A 27,385-nucleotide genomic window follows, 5' to 3' on the forward strand; every position below is an offset into this window, starting at 1 on the left:
TATCAGAAGTAGGCTTTTACACTATCAACAATCATCTCTATCAACAATCATCATCTATACTATAAACTATAAACTATCTATATATAATAGTTAATACGCGACATGGAATTTTGTGACTCATAAGGAAACTATAAACTATCAACTATCAACTATCAACTAGCAACTATCAACAAATTATTATCAGAGGTGAGCTAAATTTTGTTTTTAAAAAAATAGTGTGAAAGCGTGAAGATGTAGTAAAATTATTCATTGTTATAGGTATTGGTGTAGGTGGAGGAAAAATGTTGTGTGCATCACGGGACTAAAGTACTTATTCTCCCTCAGGGAAATTGTCGCCCGATGGCGTAGCCATCGGGCGACAACAGTTTCCCTCAGGGAGAAAAAGTTGCACTTTAGTCCCTAGATGCACAAATAACTAATGTCTTTTATCTGGAGTTTAGATAGTATTAATAAAAAATCGATACAGTAACAAACGTTGAAGAGCATACCATACATTGATACGCTAGTAGAAATTCTACTTTAATTCTAGGAAGAATCAATCTACATGTTATGACGTCATTGATTAGTTGTGGGGCCAGAAGTAATAGTAGGTATTGATAATAGTCAGTCTTGGCTTGAAGTGCAATGAGATTCACTTGAGCATTCCTCACAGTAACAAGTGACAAATATAAACATTCTTTTCACATAAGTGTAACAATTATACATGACTAAATAATAACATCAATTTCCACCATCCATCCAATTTGAAATGAATGTCACTGAGGCAAACTGTCTTCAGCAGGGACTTGACCGAGAGAGATTTCTAGGAGAGTCTTCAAGTTGGCCTTATAAATACTCAACTCACTATCACTCAGGTCCCACACTAGCGATCGTAGCGTGGTCAAAATGGCGGTGCACTCATTGACGAGTTGTCTACGACTGGTGACCGGCTCGGCAACTTCTTCATACTCAACTGCTACAAGATTATTGTCCTCAAGAGCCGTTTCCTCTGTTGTTTCCTCATGATTTTCTGCCGATTCTGAAGAATTTTCTTCTTGGTAATCAACAGCTGTTAAAAGATTGTTCACATGTAGATACTGTGTTGTTTCCGCACCATTTTCTGATGTTGCTGGAAAAAAATCGAAACTGATTTAGAAACTCCTTTTGCGATACAAGTTGCCAGTGTTAGATTGAGTATTTGGTAATTGAGCAGCGCGATTTCCAGTTTAGAAATGTTTTAGATGTAGTATATTTCGCACCTAGAGGAGAAAATGAGATTTTTCCGGCTCAAAATTGGTTTTCAAGTCCGAGGCCGTAGGCCGAGGACTAGAAAAGATTGAGAGCCGGAAAAACATTTTTGCCCGTGGTGCGAACGCTATTTTTCGCCACACACAAAAATAAACAATATATATATATATATAATATATATATATATATATATATATATATATATATGAGAATAGTTGTTTACTAAGCACTTCCGAAAGCAGAAGTGGAAGGTGATAGCTCTAGCAAATCTGAGGTAATCTGAATATCAGGAAATTGTCCAAATATTTTTATTTTTTATTCTGATTTGTCTAAATAACCTAAAAGATAATGTTCAATTATGTGGGAAGTTGAGTTTATACTTTTTTATTCTTTCAAATGACAATAAGATGATATTATTATAAATGTTTCAATTATTGAATAATGAACACAAATAATAAAACGTTTTTTGATCAGCTATTTTTTGATCACCTTTCTTTGTTCCATGTTAGCGGCTGGAAAGAGTACTCTTTCCGGCCTAGGCCGGAAAGAAACCTGTTCTGACGTCAGACGAGAGTCGTCTGCAAACAAAGTCTTTCAGATCTACGTAGGGACTGGAAAACAGCTGCTTTCTGTGCAGTGTGGCGAAAAATGTGATTTTATTGTTCTTAGTATCAGGGTGGCCACCCATTTTAAAATTTAAAAAATCATGAGTAATTCCCGGTTTTCCAGAGTAAAATTTCAAATTTTCCTGGTGGAGTATCCGCGGTATTTAAGAAACAAAAAACATTGAGAATTTATTGTGGAAATCTTCAGTTTGATTATCCATGACAAATTGCGAATAGCTTATTCAAATTTCCAAATATATTGATAATTTTTGACACTACAGTCTATTTTTGTGAGGAATTAGTACGTTCTTTCAACTTCTCATGTGTGTAGAGTGCTTTCGGACAGGGTCCATTTTCAACAATCAGTGAGTATAGTTAAAAACGAAAAATTCCTCACAAATAATATAGACTACAGTATCGAAGTTATTAATACATTTGAACATTTATTATGTATTCTGAGTCAACTTTTACTTATGAAGCCATATATATATATTATTGACCGAGCGAAGTGAGGTCTAAGATTCAAGTCGATGGTTTGGCATTTCTCTTAATGTTTAAATGTTTATATGTTGTGCATTTACGGCGAAACGCGGTAATAGATTTCCATGAAATTTGACAGGTATATTCCTTTTTTAATTGCGCGTCGACGTATATACAAGGTTTTTGGAAATTTTGCATTTCAAGGATAATAAAAAAGGAAAAAGGAGCCTCCTTCATACGCCAATATTAGAGTAAAAATCAGACTATAGAATTATTCATCATAAATCAGCTGACAAGTGATTACACAGATGTGTGGAGAAGCCAGTCTATAGCTGTATTTCCATATTAAGGTCTATAGTTATGTTTCAGGTACTACTTGTGGATTAGAATACTGCGTGAGGTCTACTGTTCACAGAACTACTAGTGTATGTACAGTACCATAGCCGAGGCTATCTATAGCTAAAGGCTGTTGGTTACTCTTCAAACCTTGACAAAAGTCTCATTCCGAAGAGAATAAAGCAAACAAAATACTTAATTTTGAAATGTGATTGATTTATATCAGGTCTTAAAATATGATCATTTTAAAATAAACGATAAGCGAGCGCCAAATTTTTTCCACTGTTTTATAATCAAAATTTGCTAACAAATCGATTGAAACCAGAAATTAATGTGAAATCTACTGGGCCAAGTCATTAAGTCTTCAGATACAACCTTAGACCATAAAATCCTTATGATTGCACCAGAGGAACTGTTATCAGTATACTTATTTACTAAATTAATTTAAATTTATGAAAAAATCATGAGTGATTGGAAAAATTCATGAGGAATTCACGGTATTTTTACCGGTTAGTAAAATCATGAGGAATTCAAGGTTCTCCCGGTTTTCCCAGTAGGTGGCCACCCTGTTTCAATCTAATTGACGCAGACGACATTGATCAATCGACTTCAAGCTTCAAGGGCCGGTTCCCGAGCTTGGGATTTAGCTAAGTTCTAGACTTTAAACAGCTGGAGTCAGAAAATTGGCTTTCCAAAACGGGGCGTAGTCGCAGTAAATAGTTGAAACGTTTTTCCTTGGCGAAATGAAACATTCCTAAATAATTCAAAATAGCTTAAACTTTACACTATTTTCTCTCTATTTTATTTTGTGTTCAATTTTCTAGTTTTTCGAAATTTAATTTAAACGTGGACTGCGACTGCGCCCCGTTTCGGAAAGCCAATTTTCTGACTCCAGCTGTTTAAAGTCTAGAACTTAGCTAAATCCCGAGCTCGGAAGCCGGCCCTAAATGATTAGAAGAATACTGTACGTGCTTGTGGCTGCGATCGAACAAACAGTCACATAAGAGCCTGAAGTTATCACCTCTTACAATCGACGAATAATTACACATTAATTAAAATCAACCTTCACATGTATTCAAAACTGTAGTTGTTTGGGAGTATATTCTCATAAAGTAAATTCTATTCTTATAGGATTGACTAAACTTGAAATATAATATTCAGGCTAAGCATCAATATCCTATACTATTAAACGAGCAACTTCTGTTTATATGTTTAGATGTTTGGATGTTTAAATGATTCTATTTCACCGGATCTCGAAAACGGCTCTAACGATTCTCACGAAATTCAGAACGTAGTAGGTTTATAATATAAAGATTCAATTGCACTAGGTCTCATCCCTGAGAAAACTAGCTGAAGGACATTAAAAGGATAATTATTATTCATCCTTGGAAAAACAGCTGATAATAATTATTTCGTCGTCTGTTGGTGATGGAAGTGAGTGAGCGAGTTCGTGTGTGTGGGACTGTGTTAAAATTATGACTCAGCTGTTGAACTTTAGTAATCATTCAATCAGGTACTTAGTGCCGGTTGCAAAAAAGTTGGGTTATTTTCAATCCTGATTAATTCCAGTAGATCCATCTTTTTGAAATGGTCTTCTCTGATTTGGTTCACGTGAAGTTAATCTAGATTGAAATTTAACTGGCTTTTGTGCAACTGGGCCTTTGTGAGAGAAATTTTTGCATTCCTCTGGGAATTAATCTCAATTTACTGTGATTAGATAGAACATTTCTGTATGAATGTTATTATAATTTCTTCTTTCGTAATAAATTCTTTATGCTTTTGTACTCCAGAGCGAAGCTCGGTCCCCGATATTTAATATGATAAACATAACCTATTTTTGAAGTACTTCTATAATATTCTGAAATTAGATAATAGCAGATTATTCAGCCCAGGAGGTTTTCTAGTTAATATGAATGGTAATATAAGAAATATTACAGTATAATAATTTTATTAGCAACCATTCTAATTTATCATCTTGAAATTGTCCTAGATAAATTGACAAACAAATAAAAAGGAATGTATAAATACAAATAAAAACAGAAGTTATTTTTTTAATTTAAAAATGATTTTTGTGTATTTTGAATTGTAAATTGAGTGTGTAATTGATGAATGTTAAGTGACACATAACCTAGCTACATTAGGACTGTTGTATAAATTAGAATTGGAACCGTTTTGGGCTTATAAGCCTGTCGTACTTTTCTGTAAGTTGTGTGATTCTGATTAAATAAATAAATGCTTATTATAATATACTGATTTTATATTTCCTGAATGAAGGGTATCTTGGACTATGCTATTATGGTAACTCCTAAATCTAAGAGGATAATTGAGCGTTTCCTTACTTACTTTGTTCAATTACAAAAACGCCATCAACGATTTGATGGTTGAAGTGCTCTTCAATACTTGGAATGTTGTTCATGTCCAAATAGTCTTCTATAAAAATCCCTGCATTTTCCTCAGTATTCATAATTGATTCTGATGGCTCACTCCTCTCACAGGATATTGAATCTTTGACCTGAAAAATGTAATATATTTAATAAATATTATAATATAATTATACAAATGAAGGGCACAGGGGGAAAACGAACAATATTCTCAGCTTAGAAGGAGAAGGAGAATGAGAAGGAGAAAAAGAAGAAGAAAAATTTTTGTGATGTTTATCGTTTTTCCCCTGTGCCCTTCAAATACAATTCTACTTTTCAGCTGAATAAATGTCAAGTGACCTGGATGACTCAGGTCTGGAGTTTTCAGGTAGCACCTAATTAGGGCCTTTGACATGACTGCGTTTAGGCAGCCGGAACCGACGGCTTGTCATGTCCATCCAAAACACAGGAGTTTCTATAATTTTGATAACTATTTTTGTTATATATTTTCTATTTTAATGAATTTTCACTCTTTACCAGCTTAGGCTAGGCACACACCAGTTAGTCAAGACAAGACAATACATGATCAGACACAATACTTCACATAGTTGCTTATGAAGACATGTCTAATTGCAATGACTAATCAGTGTGAGTTGCATCATAAGCAACTATGTGAAGTATTGTGACTAAACGTGTCTGATCATGTCTTGTCTTGTCTTGACTAACTGGTGTGCGCCTGGCCTTAGATTCATTCATATTGATTGGCAAATTTAAATAAATGATGCATCAAAGCAGGCAATATATCGATATTGATGAAAAAGACAATCATCGTTCAAAATAGATAGTACCGTAGGTTGTAGCTTCATAATCTGGCATCGAAATCACTCTTTTAACAGCTGTAAAATGGACAGTTAAGTTTACCTTTTTTCTTTTTCTTTCCACAGACTTCTCTCTTTTGAGAGAATGATCCATTATGTCCTGCAACATAGGAAAATTCAACACACAATTATTTCCATCTCATGTCAAACATGATTTTCAAATTATCTCCTAATTTTTGATCTTTCAAAAAACAGGAATCAGGTAAGGTTTTTCTGGTAAGAGGGCTTCTCTGATTGGTTCTCGTGGCATTTAATCAGAAATAAAAGTTAACAGACGTTTGTGCAGCCGGTAGCTTCTCCTTGCATCCTGTTCCCCTGTTCTTTAGGACGAAGCCACACGAGCGATTTTTCAGGCGTTTTCTAACGAGTCAACAGGCCGGAAACTTCCCGATTGGCTGATTAGTTTGGCGTTCGGGGAATAATCAGCCAATCGGAAAGCTTCCTGCCCTGCGACTTGTCTGGAAACGCCTGAAAAGAACGTGTTGTGTGGCTTGGCCCTTTTAATTATAGAGTACCGGATTAAACTCACTATCTCTTCTCACCTCATCCATCCACAACCTTACTGCTAAAAATCTGGTGTGGCGCACTCACACTACTTTCCTTGCCGTTATGAAAATTGATCACCTGACGCTAGTGTTCACGCGCATAAGAGTCTTCTATTCAGAGATCTGAGACAGCTGGTGACAGGACAATAATAACGCTGCAGACACACGATGTCTGCTATCTCTTCATAGTGAATGATTTAATAGAATCAACAGTTGCCAACAGTTTGCAATTGAATAATCACATTTTCTCGAATTTCGAGCTTATTTTAAATTTTAGGTGAAAATGTTACTGAACATTAATTGTAGAGATTTTCATGCTCAATCTCTACCACTTGGAATTTTTTGTTTAAATTGTAACTGAAGCCTGATAATTAGGAATCTAAAATCAAACTTTGCATAGATGGGGCGGAGCTCCTGGAATTTTTACAGATATGGGACTTGTGGCAGTTGATAGAACTTATCAATGACTATTTTAGGTATAAATTTGATCAAAATCGTTGGAGCCGTTTTCGAGAAAATTACATTTGATCGAAATTGTTCGTGTCGGATCCTTATAGGGCAAGGACCTAAAGTTCAAAATTTCAAGTCATTCCGTTAATTGGGAGATGAGATATCGTTTACACAGACGCACATACACTCATACACACACACATACAGACCAATACCCAAAAACTTTTTTGGACTCAAGGGACCTTGAAACGTATTGAAATTTAGAAATTGGGGTACCTTAATTTTTTTCGGAAAGCAATACTTTCCTTACCTATGGTAATAGGGCAAGGAAAGTAAAAATTCCCCGTCAGACTGTGGTGAAAAATGTACTGAACTAAACCTCACCTTTGTGATGTCGCAACTATGTTTTATCATAGAGAAACAATAGCATAAGTAGATATCCCATGGTATAGGGCGTTTATGTCGCAACTTTTACTGTTATCTCAAGCCTATAGTCCACGTAGTTCTTTCCCGAGAAGCTTTATGACGCTGGTAGTCTTTCATATTGTGCCGTTCATACACTCTTACCCGGTCAAAACAGTAAAAATCGAAAATAATCTACAGTAATCAGCTTGAGATAACAGTGAAAGTTGCGACATAAACGCCCTATACCATGGGATATCTACTTACGCTATTGTTTCTCTATGGTTTTATGTTGATAGACTATTTTTATGTTAACTATCTAGTTTTTATGTAAACTATTTAAACTAGTTTTTTTGTAAACTATTCAAACTAGTTTTTATGTTAACTATTTAAACTAGTTTTTATGTAAAGTAAACTTTACTTTGGCGATGTCTCAACTTTATGTTGCAAGACTATTTTTATTTAAACTCTCTAAACTATTTTTTATAAACTTTTCTTTCAACTATTTTTTATTTATTATGTAACCTTACCTTGGTGAATTCGCAACTATTTTTTATGTTGCGGACGAGTTTTTTGGTTATCATGGAAGCCAGACCCATGTCTTCCTTAGCAATAGCTTCTTCCCTGATGTCTTCTAGAATCTGCTTCATTGCAACTCCTTCTTTCAGCTTGCCTGGAAAAGAGAGCTCTACTAGTTTCAACTAGCATTCAACTAGTATTCAACTAGTTTTTCAACTAGATTTATATTGTTAATTACAATAACATTAATGTCAATTAAAATGGTGTAATTGTATTCACGATCATATTCACAATTAAATTGATTTAAAATTCTAGTAATAATTCAAGGCATTTGATGAAAAATGATGTTTGAGTTGTTGAGAAGATTTCCTAAAGGTCTAAGGCCCGCCCGGTTGCACAAAAGCGATTAAGTGATTAATTTCACTAGAACCAATCATAGAAGGCATTTTTGATAAGATGGTTAAAAAGCCGGTTAAATTTTAACCGTGATTAATTTCACGAGAACCAATCAAAGAAGGCATATTTGATAAGATGCCTTATCTGATTAGTTCTCGTGGTTAAATCACGGTTAAAATTTAACCGGCTTTTGTGCAACCGGCACTATAGTCTGTCCAAACTGCCATGAGCCCTGAAAGATTAAGCCGACCCTCGCTCTCCCACGCGCAGGCACACACGCCCGGCCTACCTGCGCCATTGATATACTATGTATTCTACGTAGTATACAGGTAGGCAGACCGTCCCTTTACTCACACACACAAAAGAAGACTGCGCTTGTGTGTGTGAGTAGTAGGAGGGTCGGCCTAATTCAAAATTCAAATTCAAATTTATTTCCACAAAGTAGGTACAAACATTTAACTATGAAACACAAATGCAATTCACAACAATCAATTCAAATAAATAACATTCCTTACTAAAAAATAATAAATTGAACAATACTAGCATTAATACTAGTTCTATTCCTAACTAGTAAGAGTTATAATGCACAATCAAACTGATTGAGGATTATCATTACATAACTATCCAATACTTCAAATAGCATAAGCTTGGTGGAAATCTACTGGCATAAGTGAGAACTTGTACGCCAGTAGGAGTAGCGCCCCAATACTAAGAGAGGAAAAAAATGAATAAAGAAAAAATAAAATAAATGCTTCACTCGAGGATTTATAAACATACGCAATTCTAATCATACGGATCCTTCAACAATATGTGAAAAAATATTTTGCAAGAGACCTTCAAAATGGAAGCTATATTATTTTGATATCAAAATAATATTCTTGGATGATCCAGTTTTCTATTTTCAATGTTGCGGACGAGTTTTTTGGTTATCATGGAAGCCAGACCCATGTCTTCCTTAGCAATAGCTTCTTCCCTGATGTCTTCTAGAATCTGCTTCATTGCAACTCCTTCTTTCAGCTTGCCTGGAAAAGAGAGCTCTACTAGTTTCAACTAGCATTCAACTAGTATTCAACTAGTTTTTCAACTAGAATTATATTGTTAATTACAATAACATTAATGTCAATTAAAATGGTGTAATTGTATTCACGATCATATTCACAATTAAATTGATTTAAAATTCTAGTAATAATTCAAGGCATTTGATGAAAAATGATGTTTGAGTTGTTGAGAAGATTTCCTAAAGGTCTAACAAAAGGTTGCACAAAAGCGATTAAGTGATTAATTTCACTAGAACCAATCATAGAAGGCACTTTTGATAAGATGGTTAAAAAGCCGGTTAAATTTTAACCGTGATTAATTTCATGAGAACCAATCAAAGAAGGCATATTTGATAAGATGCCTTATCTGATTAGTTCTTGTGGTTAAATCACGGTTAAAATTTAACCGGCTTTTGTGCAACCGGCACTATAGTCTGTCCAAACTGCCATGAGCCCTGAAAGATTAAGCCGACCCTCGCTCTCCCACGCGCAGGCACACACGCCATTGATATACTATGCATACTATACGTAGTATACAGGTAGGCAGACCGTCCCTTTACTCACACACACAAAAGAAGACTGCGCTTGTGTGTGTGAGTAGTAGGAGGGTCGGCCTAATTCAAAATTCAAATTCAAATTTATTTCCACAAAGTAGGTACAAACATTTAACTATGAAACACAAATGCAATTCACAACAATCAATTCAAATAAATAACATTCCTTACTAAAAAATAATAAATTGAACAATACTAGCATTAATACTAGTTCTATTCCTAACTAGTAAGAGTTATAATGCACAATCAAACTGATTGAGGATTATCATTACATAACTATCCAATACTTCAAATAGCATAAGCTTGGTGAAAATCTACTGGTATAAGTGAGAACTTGTACGCCAGTAGGAGTAGCGCCCCAATACTAAGAGAGGAAAAAAATGAATAAAGAAAAAATAAAATAAATGCTTCCCTCGAGGATTTATAAACATACGCAATTCTAATCATACGGATCCTTCAACAATATGTGAAAAAATATTTTGCAAGAGACCTTCAAAATGGAAGCTATATTATTTTGATATCAAAATAATATTCTTGGATGATCCAGTTTTCTATTTTCAATGTAATATACTTCGTTATTATTTGTTGGTTTATAAGATTGTTTGGGATACTATTTATTATTCTTGGTGCAATATAAATCAGTTGTTTTGGAAATAAAGTAAGTTAAAATCCTTCAGAGCTCATACCTGTTTGGACAGAGTATAAGAAAATTTAAAAGCTTAACACTGTGATGTCAACAATCTAAAACTCGGGGAACCCAGAATTTGTGAATCTGGAATACATATCCAGAAATTGTGGAAATTCAAAATTCAGGTAGTTGAAGTTTCCAATTTAAAATTGGTTTGTATTCAATTCAAAGTGTAATTTTGGAATGATTAATGACCCTGAATTTGTAGCGTATAATGAGGGCCACGTTATAATGGCAGAATTTTATTAAAATTAACAACTACATTTTTATTTGTCTAGACTCTAAAGTGAGTTCCACGATATAATGACTCTGAAGAAAGATAAGAGAACAACGCTACCGATTCTCCGCCTTCTACGGTGGGTACCTTACAGCGGTATATCTGAAGTAATATTAATTGCTCATTCTTTTTTAAAATGATCTCTTATATTTTATTTGTGAAGAAAAAATGTTTTTCAATGATTAAATAATCAATTTTGATAATTGAGATTGAATATTCTGTTGAATAATAATTATAGTTCTACATTGTTCAAAAATCGATCTGGCAACGTTACGGAGGATAATGAGAATACTAGTAGTTCTGTGAACAGTAGACCTCACGCAGTTGTTCTCATCCACAAGTATCTGATGTCACCTGTTTGAAATGTTAACAAACTAAGTTCACGTTCGAATTTGTATTCCATAATATGATAATTCATCCAGTTCCGTAATAATCTTTCCATCGGAAGAAAATTATTTTTTTACAATCAAAAATATTATAATTGACCGAGCGAAGTGAGGTCTAAGATTCAAGTCGAAAGTTTGGCAAAGTTGGCAATTCATGTTTAATCTATAATTATATATAAAAGCGAAATGGCTCTCACTCACTGACTGACTGACTCACTCGCAGAACTAAAAATCTACGGGACCAAAAACGTTCAAATTTGGTAGGTATGTTCAGTTGGCCTTTTAGAGGCGCACTAAGAAATCTTTTGGCGATATTTTAACCCTAAGGTTGGTTTTAAAGGGCTTAAAGTTCTTTTAGCATGTTGACTTTGTTAGGATGGCACCAAGTTGAAGATTGGAATGCATTTATCCAGGACCTCCTAAATACCAATTTATCCAATTAGCCAGAATTAGCGTTTTCTCAGCTTTTCTGCGTTTCCTCACCTTTTTCAATAATTGATGGAAATATATTTGAAAAAATTCAGTACACAGGTTTAGCTGAGGTGGAAGAATTTTGTTCGCCAAAGATACGCCGATATAGTAACAGGTGTTTTTCGAGATCAAATTGACATAATACGTTCAAATTCGGTACAGAGGTTCCGCTGAGATCTACATGCAGGCGAGCGAAGCGAGCCCGATGATCTCATTTTTGGACGATCCAGTCGGGGGTCTAGACGGATATGGCGAGCGAAGCGAGCCTGACGGCTAGTGTTTGAATATTTGAATGTTTAAATGTTGCGCATTTACGGCGAAACGCGGTAATAGATTTTCATGAAATTTGACAGGTATGTTCCTTTTTTAATTGCGCATCGACGTATATACAAGTTTTTTTTTGGAAATTTTGCATTTCAAGGATAATATAAAAGGAAAAAGGAGCCTCCTTCATACGTCAAGATTAGATTAAAAAGCAGACTATAGAATTATTCATCATAAATCAGCTGACAAGTGATTACACAGATGTGTGGAGAAGCCAGTCTATTGCTGTATTTCCATAAGGTCTGTAGTTTCAATCAGGTACTTGTGGATGAGAATTCTGCGTGAGGTCTACTGTTCACAGAACTACTAGTTTATCACCTATTAAATGAGTTTTTTCAAATGTGAGAATATTGATACTGATGGGCACGCATAATTGACCGAGCGAAGTGAGGTCTAAGATTCAAGTCGACGGTTTTTCATATCTCTTTATGTTTATATTATGTTGCGCATTTACAGCGAAACGCAGCAATAGATTTTCATAAAATTTGACAGGTATGTTCCTTTTTGAATTTCGCGTCGACGTATAGATAAGATTTTTTTAATTTTGCATTTCAAGGATAATACAAAAAGAAAAGGAATTTCCTTCGAACACCAAAATTACCGTAAACATCAGACTATAGAATTATGAATCATAAATCAGCTGTCTAGTGATTACACAGATGTGTGGAGAAGCCAGTCTATTGCTGTATTTCCATAAGGTCTGTAGTTTCAATCAGGTACTTGTGGATGAGAATTCTGCGTGAGGTCTACTGTTCACAGAACTACTAGTAATACCATGACTGCAAAACAAAATATTGAATCCAAAGACTTAAAGATGCATACCTCTTTAAGGTCTTTGATTGAAACTATAGACCTTATGGAAATACAGCAATAGACTGGCTTCTCCACACATCTGTGTAATCACTTGTCAGCTGATTGATTATGAATAATTCTATAGTCTGATTAATCCTATCTTCAGAGTAGATGATATAATAAGTGATATCGGAGTAAGGAGGAATTGCTTTTCTTCTCATATTATTCCTAAAATGCAAAATTCAAAAAAAACCTTGTGTATACATCGACGCGCAGTTGAAAAAGGAATATTCCTGCCAAATCTCATAGAATTCTATTAACGCATTTGGCCGTAAATGCGTTACATACATACATAAAAGAGAAAATCCGAGTTGAAACATAGACGTCAATTATATATTTAGAGCTTTGTCGAATGATAGACATGGATTGCAAGACTAATACTAGTAGTTCTGTGAACAGTAGACCTCACGCAGTATTCTCATCAACAAGTACCTGATTGAAACTATAGACCTTATAGAAATAGACACGGCTTCTCCAGACATCTGTGTAATCCACTTGTCAGCTGATTGATTATGAATAATTCTATAGTCTGATTAATCCTATCTTCAGAGTAGATGATATAATATAGTGATATCGGAGTATGGAGGAATTGCTTTTCTTCTCATATTATTCCTAAAATGCAAAATTCAAAAAAAACCTTGTGTATACATCGACGCGCAGTTGAAAAAGGAATATTCCTGCCAAATCTCATAGAATTCTATTAACGCATTTGGCCGTAAATGCGTTACATACATACATAAAAGAGAAAATCCGAGTTGAAACATAGACCTCACTACGTTCGGTCAATTATATATTTAGAGCTTTGTCGAATGATAGACATGGATTGCAAGACTAATACTAGTAGTTCTGTGAACAGTAGACCTCACGCAGTATTCTCATCAACAAGTACCTGATTGAAACTATAGACCTTATGGAAATACAGCAATAGACTGGCTTCTCCACACATCTGTGTAATCACTTGTCAGCTGATTTATGATGAATAATTCTATAGTCTGATTTTTAATCTAATCTTGGCGTATGAAGGAGGCTCCTTTTTCCTTTTATATTATCCTTGAAATGCAAAATTTCCAAAAAAAACTTGTATATACGTCGATGCGCAATTAAAAAAGGAACATACCTGTCAAATTTCATGAAAATCTATTACCGCGTTTCGCCGTAAATGCGCAACATATAAACATTTCAACATTCAAACATTAAGAGAAATGCCAAACCGTCGACTTGAATCTTAGACCTCACTTCGCTCGGTCAATTAATCAAATACTGCCATTATAACGAGGACCTCACTATAGTATACTTGGGTGCCACAAAGTGGCAGTGGATAACTTACCTACTACGTATTCTCTGATAGAAAGTGGTAGACGAATATGCTTCAAATCGGTTCCGTGACCTTCATGTTTGTCGAAAAATTTCACATAAATTTGATCACCTTCTCTCACTACTAGCCTTGATGGACACTTAGTTTCTAGTTTTGCAGTGCCTTGTGATTTCAGCTTTCGTTGTCTCACTTCTACAGGTTTATATCTTCCAGTTCGTGAGCAATGATAATAGAGGTGCTTAGTTCCCGAAGTACTAATCACTCCTGCCCTTCTGAAGTAGCTAGAATGTGTTTCCAGTTCCATCTTTGATTTCCATTCCAAAAATTCTGAAATAGAAGAATAATATGATAAACAATTATTAGTCTGAATAAACAATTCTAATGGAATATTATGCGACATTTAAACAAATAACGGAAACATTTGAAAACGCCTTGAAACTTGAGTGGGAAGGACAAAAATTATTTTATTCAGACTAATGTAAAGTTCAAGATTTGCCATTTGAGAATTATTAATAACATCTATCACATTTTTCACAATTACTTCTTCAAGATGGCTTCCTCCTGCAGGAATACACTCTTGATATCTGTGTTGAGATTCCTGAACGATTGCTGCAACATTTCAGCTGTGCTTCTAGTGGAGAAGATTGTTTTAATTTTCGGAACAAAATATTTCAAATTAATATTTATTTTACAGTTTTGAGTGCTAAGTAGAATATATTTTGTTATCAATTCGGATCTTAATTTTTCTAAATTCAAAATTAATTGTTTCAAGTGTTTGTATTTTGTTTCAATTGAAAAGTCGCACGTAGCCTTTATTTGGACGATTTATTTTAGGAAATTGGGATGAAAAGAAGTTTTGGACTGTAGTCTGTTTCTTTGTCCTTAAGTTGATTGTAAATGATAAACAAATAAATAAATAAATATTGTTAATTTTATCTTGAATTGTCTGTTATGATTGAACCACAGTTATTGGTCAAGTTGTGAAAACGTTTGATTTGAGATAGCTCCACAAACAGAAAATCGCAGGTGGACAGATCATGGGACCAGGTAACGCAGATGTTGCAGCGATCAATGAGGAATCGTCAACAAAGATTTCAAGAGTGTATTCGTTCAGGAGGAAGCCATCTTAAAGAAGTAATTGTCAAAAAGTGATCGATGTTACTAATAATTCTCAAATGGCAAGTCTTGAACTTTACATTAGTTTAAATATAATCATTTTTGCCCTTCCCACTAATGTTTTATGGCGTTTTTAAAAGTTCCCGTTATTCTGTGTCACTCTATATATAAGTCACTGTATGAAGCCTAATGCAATTGTTTTGTTTATTTTGAATGGGCACGTTCAACTGTTGGTTTCAACTGATTTATAACAGTCTTGAGCACATTTACTTGATACTTGTTTTTATCCCACTGGAAACGCGGTCGCGTCGTGGTCGTCATTCTGCAGAAATTCCTCCACAGAGTAGAATGGCCTGGTTATCAGGTAGCTTTTCAGGGTTTCCATTAATTTGTGCTGTCCCTCTATGTGTCGTATGGTAGCTGGAACTTGGTTGAATATTTTGGTGCTCAAGAATTCAGGCCCATTCCTGGCTAAAGTTGATGTCACCTGCGCTACATGGATCATTCGTGTCTATCGGGTGTTATATGGATTAAGATGGGCCGTCCACTGGAACTGATTTCGTCTGAACTAGCATCGGCCGAAAACTACCGAACTCGTCCGAACGATCCCCCAACAAAGAAATGGACGTCCATTGCAACAGGTTCACACGGCCGTGCATGGCCGTCTCCGGCCGAACAAGTTTTCGATCCGAATTGAATGGGATTTTCCGGCTCTCTCCGGCCGAAGTCGAGCTGAGACAACATCATCCTAACCTCAAAACTGTTTCACAGTCTTGTTTGTTTTTGTTTTTTAAAGTTGTTCTATAAAGTTGTAACTAAGGACAATGAAAAGTTTATAAGTTTTGTTCAAGAGCATGTTCCATTGTGGGATATGCGAGACAAAAGATGTCATCGTCGTGATGCTCAAAGGAATCTGTGGACAAAGATTGCTGAAAAAATAGGATCTGAAGATAAGATTATTATAATGAATAACTAATTTAGTGGATATTATTTTGTTTATTCAGTTTTCAAAATCTCAATATAATCATTATTTATGAAAAATTTTGGTGGCTCTGAAAGTAGTTAATTCAATAATTTGCAACCAGCCTACTACTGAACTAGACTGACGTAAACGGTTCCAATGGACAACCATATTCGGACGAATTAACGGCCGGCAGATTCGTCCGATGCAACGGCCAAACGTATCGGCTGAATACGGTTTCAGTGGACGGTTACCCTAAAGGTATTATTGCAAACATTTCGTGTTTCCTCTTCACCATCAATTCAATTTTCAATTCAATAATTCTTTATTGTCATATACAGTGCACAAGAATACATAGATATATGCTTTTAGTATAAAGGAATAAAAAAATATCAATTCACAAAGATGTATTGCATTATTGACCTAGAATATTATTGCTAAGCCATAAAAAGTTTGCAAGTCTTAAAAAAAAATTAACAAAACTTGCAATTCTGTTATCCAAAATTCCGAGCCATCGGTCGACGACTGCATCGCAAACATGTCCACTATACTGTATATTATTCAATAACAAACAACCACGACACAGCCACCAACCGATGGCCCAAAACAACTAGCCTATTAGCCTGTACGAAATATAACTACCTAGAATATTATTGCTAAGCCATAAAAAGTTTGCAAGTCTTAAAAAAAAATTAACAAAACTTGCAATTCTGTTATCCAAAATTCCGAGCCATCGGTCGACGACTGCATCGCAAACATGTCCACTATACTGTATATTATTCAATAACAAACAACCACGACACAGCCACCAACCGATGGCCCAAAACAACTAGCCTATTAGCCTGTACGAAATATAACTTGCACCGACACAACAACAAAGGAAATAGTCCCACATGAGTCTTAGACTTGTGTGTGGGACGAGTATCATTATACAGTGATATTTTGTGACTAAAATAGTTGAGTAGAAGTTTAGAGAAATAAATTAATATAACCTTTACAGATTTAGAAAGAAGAACAAGAACAAACGGCAATACAAGATAAGAAGAAAAGGATTTATGTAGGGCTATGGGTTAGTTGAGGAATTAGTGAGTTAGTTAGGATTCCATACTAGAGCTTTCATTTCATTTTAATTTTTTTAATGTTTTTATTATTATTGTAAACTACCTGTATAAGGGTTCGAGCAAATTCGCTGAGTTATTGGCACCAGTTGCACGCAGCCAACCATCGATGATTCTTTTGTAAGCAAGCAAACCTATCGTGGGCTCTATTATTTCTCTGGATGGTGCTTTCCTCAATAAAATGTTGGAGACGTAGAATGGGTTGGTGCGATTTATTGATTTGACAATTCTGGGGACCTGTAGCCCCACATTTGTAGAGCTTCTAGTATTGTAGTTATGTGCTACCTCGGTTACCATAAAATCCCTGTTTTTGTACGTGAATACAAGTACATTCTTCATATATATCTGCCTGACAGTCAATAATTGAGAATATTAAAATGACATGTTATTATTACATTACTAAAAATGACATGTTGTATGCCACTTGAGCACCGCTCAGAATTTGTGGCTTCACACAACAAAAATATAATAATAATAATAATATTCAAAGAGTGCCTCGGTGGGATATTGTCTCTCCAGTTTCAAGCCGGCCTTGATTATAAGCTTCTGTATTACATATAAAGGCTCCAGTGCAGTTCTAACTGCTCCTCCCCATGCAATAACACCATAACTTAAGATCGACTGAACATAAGCAAAATAAACTGTCTTAATTTCCTGTTTGTTCAAGATGAAGCTTAGCTGATGAAAAATATAAATCATTTTTCTAAGCTTACGTTGCAAACTGATTATGTGATTCTCATATCTAAGGTTAGAATCTATTATAACTCCTAGATAGTTGTAACTCTTCACCCTATCAATGATCTGACAGTTGCAGACAGTGCCATAGGTATCATCACAGGAGTGCAATTTCAAAACTATATTATCTGGAGGCTCACTACAAGGTCTGAGTGCAATGGGCAGGCATTTTGTCTTACCTACATTCATGGTGAGGATGTTCTGATCAAACCATGCCTTCAGCTTCTTCATTCCCATTTCAGCCTTTAAAAATGTTTCATTCCAGCTTGCACCCCTAAATATTACAGCAGTATCATCCGCAAATAGGAAGAGCTCGCCTTCAATGTTCAGCTTATCAATGTTATTAATGTAAACAAGGAATAAAACTGGCCCAAGGGTACTGCCCAGAACCACACCATATTCTACCTCACTGACTTCACTCATTTTCACCTGTCTTCTATTACCAAGATAGCTCTTGAACCAGGCCAAGACCAAGCCTCTCACCCCCATAAACTCCAGTTTAGCAAAGAGTATGTCTCTGTCTATCGAATCGAAAGCCTTGGCCAGGTCAACAAAAACTGATAATACTTTCTGGTCTAGATTGATTGCCTCCATGAATGCCTTATTAATCGCAAACAGTGCATCCGAGGTATTCTTGCTTTTCCGGAAGCCGAATTGACGATTTGAAAGCAAGTTGTTTTCTTCCAAATACCTCTGAAATTGCAATTTGACACACTTCTCCAATATCTTTGATACAACACATAACAAGGAAATGGGCCTGTAGTTATTCATATCACTTTTACTGCTAGACTTGTGGATTGGTATAACCTTAGCAATTTTTAAATCCTCAGGGAACACCCCTGTTGTCAGGCTCAGATTTATAAGGTGAGTTAATGGGATCAAGAGAATATCTATATTGTCTTTGATTAAGCTAGCATTGATGTTGTCAATACCTGGGGCTGAGCCACCGCGCATATCTTTAACAATTTTTATGAGTTGATCCTCTGTGACAGGCTGCAGTTGAAACTGTAAATTTGTACCCAAGTTTTCACCCTGATTGAGTTGTTCATATGACGGGGGAGGCAACTCTGCAGCTAACTTACTTCCAACATTGGCAAAATATTCATTAAAAGCATCCGCCACCTCTCCTACTCTTTCCTCTCCGTTATCTTCAGGATTATTAAGAAAAAGGTTTATGGGAAATTTTTGTTTTTTAGCTTTACTTCCATTGTACTCGTTTATTATTTTCCAAAAGGCTTTTGGGTTATTTGCGTTATCAGTTATTTCTTTTTTGTAATAATTAATTTTAGCATATTTCAGTTTCTAAGTCACAGTATTCCTAAATGAGCGGAAGTTATTAAGCAATTGCTGATCGTGGGGGTTGTTTCTAACAAGTCTACTCATTTTATCCCGTTTTCTAATTTCCATAATCAAGTCGATAGTGATCCAAGGCTTGAGTTTTCGATGGCAGGCGCTTGGCTTAGCAGGCTTTTCCGATTTTTCCTTCAGTTGAGTAATTACTTTTAAAAACTGTGCACAACATGCGTTAACGTCCTGCTGCATTGTGATCCGATCCCATGACTGTACCCTAAGCATCGATCGAAATAAAACCTTATTGAAGTAGGTTTGGAAGGTACTCAATGGCCTAGTTTCAACTTGTGGTTGGACTATTTTGCATAGGACTGGCCAGTGGTCAGTCACATCAGATTTTAAAACCCCCGCGCTGACTGCGTTATAGTTTGAATGCTTTATAAAAATGTGATCTATGCATGTCTGAGAATAATCGGTAACTCGTGTTGGTAAGTAGATGCCTTCAGTGAATCCAGCTGCTTACATAATATCTAAGTACCTGTCTTTGTCATTTCGTACTCTATCAGGTAAAGTATCAATGTTCATGTCACCCAAAAACAAATGTGTGTTTCTATTATTAGTATCTTGATAGAGTGCTTGTAAATCATCGAGAAAAATTTCACAGTTCATAGCTGGACTACGATATATTGAAATGATAGTGTAGTTTCTATTGTTCAGTTTGAACTCAGTTTTCAGGCCTGTCGCCTCGCCCAATTTTATTTGATTTGTTTTACCATTCAATTGTGAGTTAACATAAACAACGACACCGTCACTCCTATTCCACCCAGCATTAGTACTGTACACATCATAACCCTCTAATTGATTTAAATTTTTATTATTGTCAATCCATGCCTCAGTCAAGGCGATGAGATCAAATTTTACCTTCAAACTCTCCAAGACTATTAAGAGCTCATCAATATTTTTATGATAGCTTCTTATATTGAAATGAATTAGTTTAAAACTATTTGCTCTCTCACTCTCATAGAACTGCCTCACATCCTCATGTTTGATGAAGTATTCGCACTTTACGTGGCCAAACTCATCCAAACCTGCATTGCCTAGGCTCTCTCTCATTTAATAGTTGCGTCTGCGATAGGCTTAGTTGCCTTAATATGAAGATAATACGTTAAAAATAATAGTTTAATCTAGCTCTCTGTCAAAATACAGTAGGAACAGGAGGGGAAATCATTAGAAACCGTTGTACTGCTATCAGATATTTATCAATTTAGTGGAAATCAATCTTATGAGAAAAAAAAACTTTTACTGATAAAACTTTTGATATCGTAATCTAGTATATGTATATAATGTAGATTTAATAATTTAGTATATCATAATTGAGGATTATTATAAGTATAATGTTGGTGCAGAAAGTAGAAAAGCCGTTAACGCTTGATAGAATATATCTAATATTAAAGATATGATTTCTAATAGTGGATATCAATTGGAACGATCAATGAGGAGAAATCAAGATAAAACGCTATATTTATTTTGAATATAATTACTGAAGTAGGCCACCGTATATACGTGCGTTGATAGAATTCGATGAGATTATATGATTCTATGATAATTATGATTATAGTAATAAATTGACTAAGGAATGTCGAAATAATGATTTCAATTATTCAATTAGTTTAATCCACATTTGTAATTCAATTAATCGAGGTAGATTGAAGTAGAGTCTATTTAGATAGTGAGGAGAATAAAATTATAAATAAAAATTCTACGAGACAACGAGAAAGGAATAATATGAATAATAATAATATGAAAATAAAATTAGGCCTGTCATCTCACCGCTACCAACTACAAGAGAATAAAAAATTAGTCATCCTACCTAACTAGTTGGCTAACCTAATAAATAAAGCAAATATGAAGAAAATTATAAAAACAAACTCATCCATGTTTAAATATACTCTTGACGTCTCAATATACTCTCACAATAAGCGTCAGTTATCTAAAGACAAACTCTTTAGAGAAGAAAACAAGAACTGCGCGCCTCGCAGAGATAAAAAAAAACTCTTCAAAATTATAAATAAAAATTCTACGAGACAACGAGAAAGGAATAATATGAATAATAATAATATGAAAATAATAATATGAAGGGAGAGGCCAATCCAGCTGAATCTGATAAGAGAAAAAAATATATTTAAATTTGAAATAAAACAATTCAACTTGAAGGGAGATAACTTGAGATTGAATAAATAATATAATAAAAAATAATAATATACAACTGAAAAGTTGTGTTCACTCTCCCCTCGATCCCTGCACTGCATTGTAATTTGAAACCACAGTAAAAGCATTCAAATCATCAATTGTTTTAATAGTGATAACTCTACTACCTTCATTTTCTCTTATCTTAACTGATCCCGCGCGGTCAACCCATACAAATTTGAGGCCCACAAGCTTCTTGATTTTCTTAGCTTCTGCCAGCAGCCTTCGACGATTGGGTGACAATGCCAGGTTGACGTATATGGGGCTGTCGTCTTTGGGGAAGCCGATCTGCTGCGCCGTCAGGTACCTCTTCTCCCGCCGCATTCTGAGAACATCATCGACGCATTTCCTCCTCACGAATTGGACTATAATGCTCGCTGACGTTTGGTTCCCGAATTTCCGCAGGCGATGAGCAGAGCTGATTACTTCTGGACCGAAATTAACGCCAAGCTCGCGACAAACCTTGAGAATCAGTTCATTAACGTTTTCATTTTGCGATTCCGGAATACCAAATATCTCGACCATATTACGGCGCGAGTATTGTTCCATCGCATCAATACGCGCATCAAGAGCCGAGATTTTCGAATTTAAGGCAACATTTTCTGCTTCTAGTTTTTTGATGTCTGTAGCATGTGCTTTAATTTCTTCGTCATGCTTGGACAACAATTCATTAAAACCGAACGGTTTTGTATTACACTCCTTAACTGCACTCCAAAGATCATTGAAACACTTTTTCTGACCCTCCAAATTTCAGTCTTAAGCCGAGAAAGCAAATCATCAAGCACATTCACAGTTACAACAGGAGACGAATCAGATTTTGGGGGATTAACAGAAGTATACGTAGTGGAACTCTTAGAATTACATACAGAGCAGTGCCAAGGTTTACCGGCTTGTAGATCGGCAGATTTAACGTTAACACATTGTTCATGAAATAGTATTTACATTTATTGCACTCTACTTTGTCCTTATGGGCTCTATTAACAGTTTGCTGACAATTTCCACACAAAGACATTGTTCAACTTGACTGAAAAAAAATGTATTCAGAGTACCTGAACACACAAAACAAAAATACTCCACTTTACAGTTACGATTCACTCCACGTATTGCAAACAGTCACTTAGGAAGCTCCAACACGTGATTTTAACTTTATTACAGACAATTTAAATTCATGAGTAATAATAAAATGAACAATTCACAATACGAAAATCCACTTTTTATGTTATATTTTAGCAGCACAAACGGTTCCAATTAGAAATCCATTCTCTAGCTATCGGAAAGATAAGATTAACAACTAGACACTGTTTACTGCTCGACTGCTGAGCTGGTACCGCTTATTAGATCACTTAATAATTTCAGTTGCCACTTTTTCTCTCTCTTATAATGATCTCAACTACAATTATATTGAAAAAGATTATGCAATGAATTTGAATAAAAAGGTGTACTGAACAGCCTTGTCTGTGATTAGGTGACTAGGTGACCTATTAGATGCTATTATGCACTGGCCTGCAAAGCTGATCAAAAGTCCAGCATAAAGAGCATAAAGATCAAGATACTCTTATACAGGACAGTTATCGTGCCAGTTATCGCTCCTATATGGCGGTGAGACTTGGGCAACTACATTCAATGAAGAGAAAATGTTGGGTGTCTTAGAAAGGAAGGTCCTGTGGAGGATCTTTAAAGGTGTTGGGGAAGCAGGAATTTGGCGCAGACGGCACAATCAAGAGTTGTACCAGTTATATAATACAGGCTGATAGACAGTGACGTCCACGTTATAATGGCAGTTTTGATTAGCAATGGTATTGCTATCCTTGTCTGTCATTCAACACAGCCGATAACGATATCTCTTTCTCGCTTTGCTCTGTTGCCAAATCGTCTTTTAACAATGTAGAATTAATAACTAGTAGTTCTGCGAACAGTAGACCTTGCTCATGAATAGCCAACAACTTTCAAACTGATGAGAAGGGCCATTAAGAAAGTACAGTATATTGTGAAGATTTATCCATGTCATCTATTATTTTCTCCATTGAAAGTGCTAAAGACATTGTTTCCAGGGACACCGGACTTATAAATTTCTCTCAAGGAGATACCTTTATATCGTCCCCATATTTACAATATTACAAATTTTCTAACAATTAATTAAAAGAAATCGGTCAACTGACAGAAAAATGGAATATTCAGTAGGCAATTTAGACGATGAATCGTCTCACAGACGATAAAGAGACGGAAAATGATTCTAAATAAGATGGGTTTGTTGGTGACAATGACAGGAGGTTGCTAATAATGTTTTTCATGAAAAGTGGATTCAATGTTATGGCGGCTTGTTATGCCTATACAGAATGTTTAGGCTCACAAGTCGGTTTCCGATCTCATACTAAAACGAAAACAAAAGCTAACTAAGCTGTGATGTCTCCGGCCGGTTCGGTAGGTCTAGAAACTATTCATCTATGAAACAGGGAAATATCGTGTTGAAAAGGGAAGAAGAAATGGTGCAATCAAGTGAGAAGTTTTCTTCAATTAATAAATACAGTATGATTTGGAGCGGCTCAGACGTTTCAAGGTTCACCGCTGACAACTCTTGTCCACTATCAATAGCATTCAAACGATACCATTCATTCAATACAGCACATTTTTGAGCGGTACAATTTATATTAAAACCAGAGGTCTTATCAAAAATCGTTACACATACGTTTCTGCGCCTTGTTTCAAAGAACTTGTATACCAAATTTCATCTAAATCGGACAATAACTGTGACTGTAACTGCGGTACAAACAAACAAACAGACGAAAGCCGATCGAGTCGAAACTAAGACTTCAGCTTCGCTTCGGTCAATTAATTAACAAAATATTTCATCTTAATTGTGAAAATTCATTATGGAATTATTGAAAAATATAATGTATTGCTTAATAAAATGTAATTGATTAATTAAAACGAGAATTAACAGTTAATATTACATCAATAAACCTGTATGAGCTTCCATCTATAGAAGGAATTGACAAGACTGAGGATCGGCAACGTTGTTCTCCTATATTTCTCCAAAACTGCCATTATAACGTGAACCTCATTATATTCACAGTGCACAGACTAAGATGGGCAGGACACCTGATTCGAGCAGCCCCACCCAAGATGGCGATGAATGGGAAAATATAAGGAAGGAGACGAGGGGGGATGGATGTGGTTGACCAGGATGCGGCCAAGGTTGGAGTGCAGGGATGCGGTGAACAGAGATGCTTGGAGGAGAAGATTGAGCGAGGCTGTGACCCGTACTGGGTTGTAACGCCAAACCAGAACAAGTTTCAATTCATTGATAGTTAAGTAGTGTGTACCTTCTATTCTGATACGATTGTCCTTCTCCTGGCGGTCCTTGTTCTTTTCGAAATAGACCTTGGGGCTGTCCTCCTTCGTCTTGAGAATGTCGGCGCCCTTTTTGCCGATCAGATGTCGGTGGATCCAGGAGGGCACGTCTAGGTACTGCTCCACTACGCTGTTCGCCTTCTCCTATATCATCGTCAGTGCTGCAACGACAACGTAGATGTATAGAGTGCCTCCTCACAGATCACAATAGAATATAAATATATGTTTACATTATTTTGTGTATTGCAGAACTGCACAACCAGGAGGCAGATTGCCGACTGTTATGATATTCAATCAGATGACCACCGCTTAAAATGCTGTCTTGCTCCAGCATACACAAGACAGGACCATTTCATTTTCAATTGGCAAAGCTGTTAAAACAGAAAATTATTATTCAAATATTGGAATAGAATCACCTGACACGAACAAACTACAATTCATTTTGTATTATTTGATCACAGAGTTATCTCAAGTCTCACTGTTTAGCGACGTTTACACGTTGGAAAACGTAGCGTTGGCGAAGCATATCATCATAGAGAAAATATAGCACATGAAGATATCCCAAGTCAACTCAAGCCGAAAGTCCTAGTAGTTGGTTTTTACTTTCCTTGCCCTATTACCATAGGTAAGGAAAGTGATTTTTGGGTATTGGTCTGTGTGTGTGTTGTGTGTGTGTGTGTGTGTGTGTGTGTGTGTGTGTGTTGTGTGTGTGTGTGTGTGTGTGTGTGTCTGTGTACACGATATATCATCACCCAATTAACGGAATGACTTGAAATTTGGAACTTAAGGTCCTTACAATATAAGGATCCGACACGGACAATTTCGATCTAATGTAATTCAAGATGTCGGTTAAAATGGCGAAAATGTTGTCAAAAACAGGGGTTTTTGCGATTTTCTCGAAAACGGCTCCAACGATTTTGATCAAATTTTTACCTAAAATAGTCATTGATAAGCTCTATCAATTGTCACAAGACCCATATCTGTAAAAATTCCAGGAGCTCCGTCCCATCTATGCAAAGTTTGATTTTAGATTCACAATTATCAGGCTTCAGATACAATTTAAACAAAAAAATTCAAGTGGAAAAGATTGAGCATGAAACTCTCTAAAACTGATGTTCAGTAACAGTTTCACCTAAAATTTAAAATAAGCTCGAAATTCGAGAAAAGGTTATTATTTATTTCAATTGTAAACTGTTGGCAACTTTTGATTCTATTAAATCATTCACTATGAAGAGATAGCAGACTTCGTGTGTCTCCAGCGTTATTGTCCTGTCACCAGCTGGCTTGGATCTTTGAATAGTAGACTTGAGATGCGCGTGAACACCAGCGTCAGGTGATCAATTTTCACAACGGCAAGGAAAGTTGTGTGAGTTAGCCACACCAGATTTTTGGTGAAGCTATGTGACACTTGAAGTATCTCATACTGTGCCATTCTTACACTCTAACCCTGCCAAAACACTAATAAATAATAGACAGTAGTCGACAGTGAACAGCTTGAGATGACAAGAAATTGAATTGATTTGAAATGTAAACGAACTATATCATGGGATATCTTCTCAAGCTATCTTTTATCTATGGTATTATAGATGTGATGTCGTAGGGCGGGCGGTGTGAAATGGCGTTTAGAAATCAGCTGATAATCAACCAATCGCAGAGCTTGCTGCGCTTCATTTGGCTTGGCCCTAGTAGTGATGTAGACTGAGTAACTTTGCAACATGCAGCAAGTTATTCATGATAGCAGGAGGAAAGTTGATATATTCAGCCTTCCTTAGAATAAGAAAATGTTTATTGTCATTGAACAAATCAATTGCAATAGGCGACAGAAGAGTCATGCCCCCCTGCTTCTCAAGTTGTATAAGGGCGAGACCATATCAGGTATTTTTGGAGTCGGCAGGTCAGGACGCTCTCCGACTAGCTGATTGGATTCACGCCTAATATGAAATCGCTCTGTCTTTTTTTGCTACATCATAGTTTTGAAGCTTGGCAAGAAGCAATCTATAGGCATATTAGCACAGAGAAAAGATAGCATAAGAAGATATCTCATGGTTGTTTATGTTCTAAACTAAAACTCATTACTGTCGACTACTTACTATCATTATTGTTTTGTTGGGGTAAGAGTGTAAGAACGACACAGTATGAGCAACTACTAGCTTCACATAGATTAACTAATAACAACTTCTAGGACTATTGGCTGGAGTTAACAGTGGAGTGGAACATCTTCTAATGATATGTTTTTACTTTCCTTGCCCTATTATCATAGGTAAGGAAAATATTGCTTTCCAAAAAATTTAAGGTACCCTAATTTCATGTTTTCTATACGTTTCAAGGTCCCCTGAGTCCAAAAAATGATTTTTGGGTGTTGGTCTGTGTGTGTGTGTGTGTGTGTTGTGTGTGTGTGTGTGTGTGTGTGTGTGTGTGTGTGTGTGTGTGTGGTGTGTGTGTGTGTGTTGTGTGTGTGTGTGTCT

At 35.8% G+C, this 27,385-nt stretch overlaps 1 protein-coding gene across 4 annotated transcripts; it reads right to left on the bottom strand.

Moving 5' to 3' along the window:
• Nucleotides 1–421: 421 nt before the first annotated feature.
• LOC111058733 lies at nt 422–25,452 on the bottom strand. 4 transcript variants are annotated; one of them, XM_039444220.1, is made up of 7 exons: nt 24,893–25,420; nt 14,115–14,429; nt 9,105–9,220; nt 7,814–7,840; nt 5,930–5,986; nt 4,992–5,160; nt 462–1,108 (listed from the first exon to the last, which is right to left on the bottom strand). In XM_039444220.1, the coding sequence occupies exons 2-7, from the start codon at nt 14,404–14,406 to the stop codon at nt 756–758; spliced, it is 1,014 nt and encodes a 337-aa protein (XP_039300154.1). In that variant the 5' UTR covers nt 14,407–14,429; nt 24,893–25,420; the 3' UTR covers nt 462–755. The 4 variants fall into 4 exon arrangements, with proteins under 4 accessions (XP_039300153.1, XP_039300154.1, XP_039300157.1 ...); XM_039444219.1 differs by lacking the exon at nt 9,105–9,220 and having other exon boundaries at nt 422–1,108; nt 7,814–7,956; nt 24,893–25,083; XM_039444223.1 differs by lacking the exon at nt 14,115–14,429 and having other exon boundaries at nt 24,893–25,452.
• Between the last annotated feature and the right edge of the window lie 1,933 nt (nt 25,453–27,385).

Source organism: Nilaparvata lugens, unplaced genomic scaffold (genome assembly GCF_014356525.2).
Source record: "Nilaparvata lugens isolate BPH unplaced genomic scaffold, ASM1435652v1 scaffold3693, whole genome shotgun sequence".
NCBI lineage: Eukaryota > Metazoa > Arthropoda > Insecta > Hemiptera > Delphacidae > Nilaparvata > Nilaparvata lugens.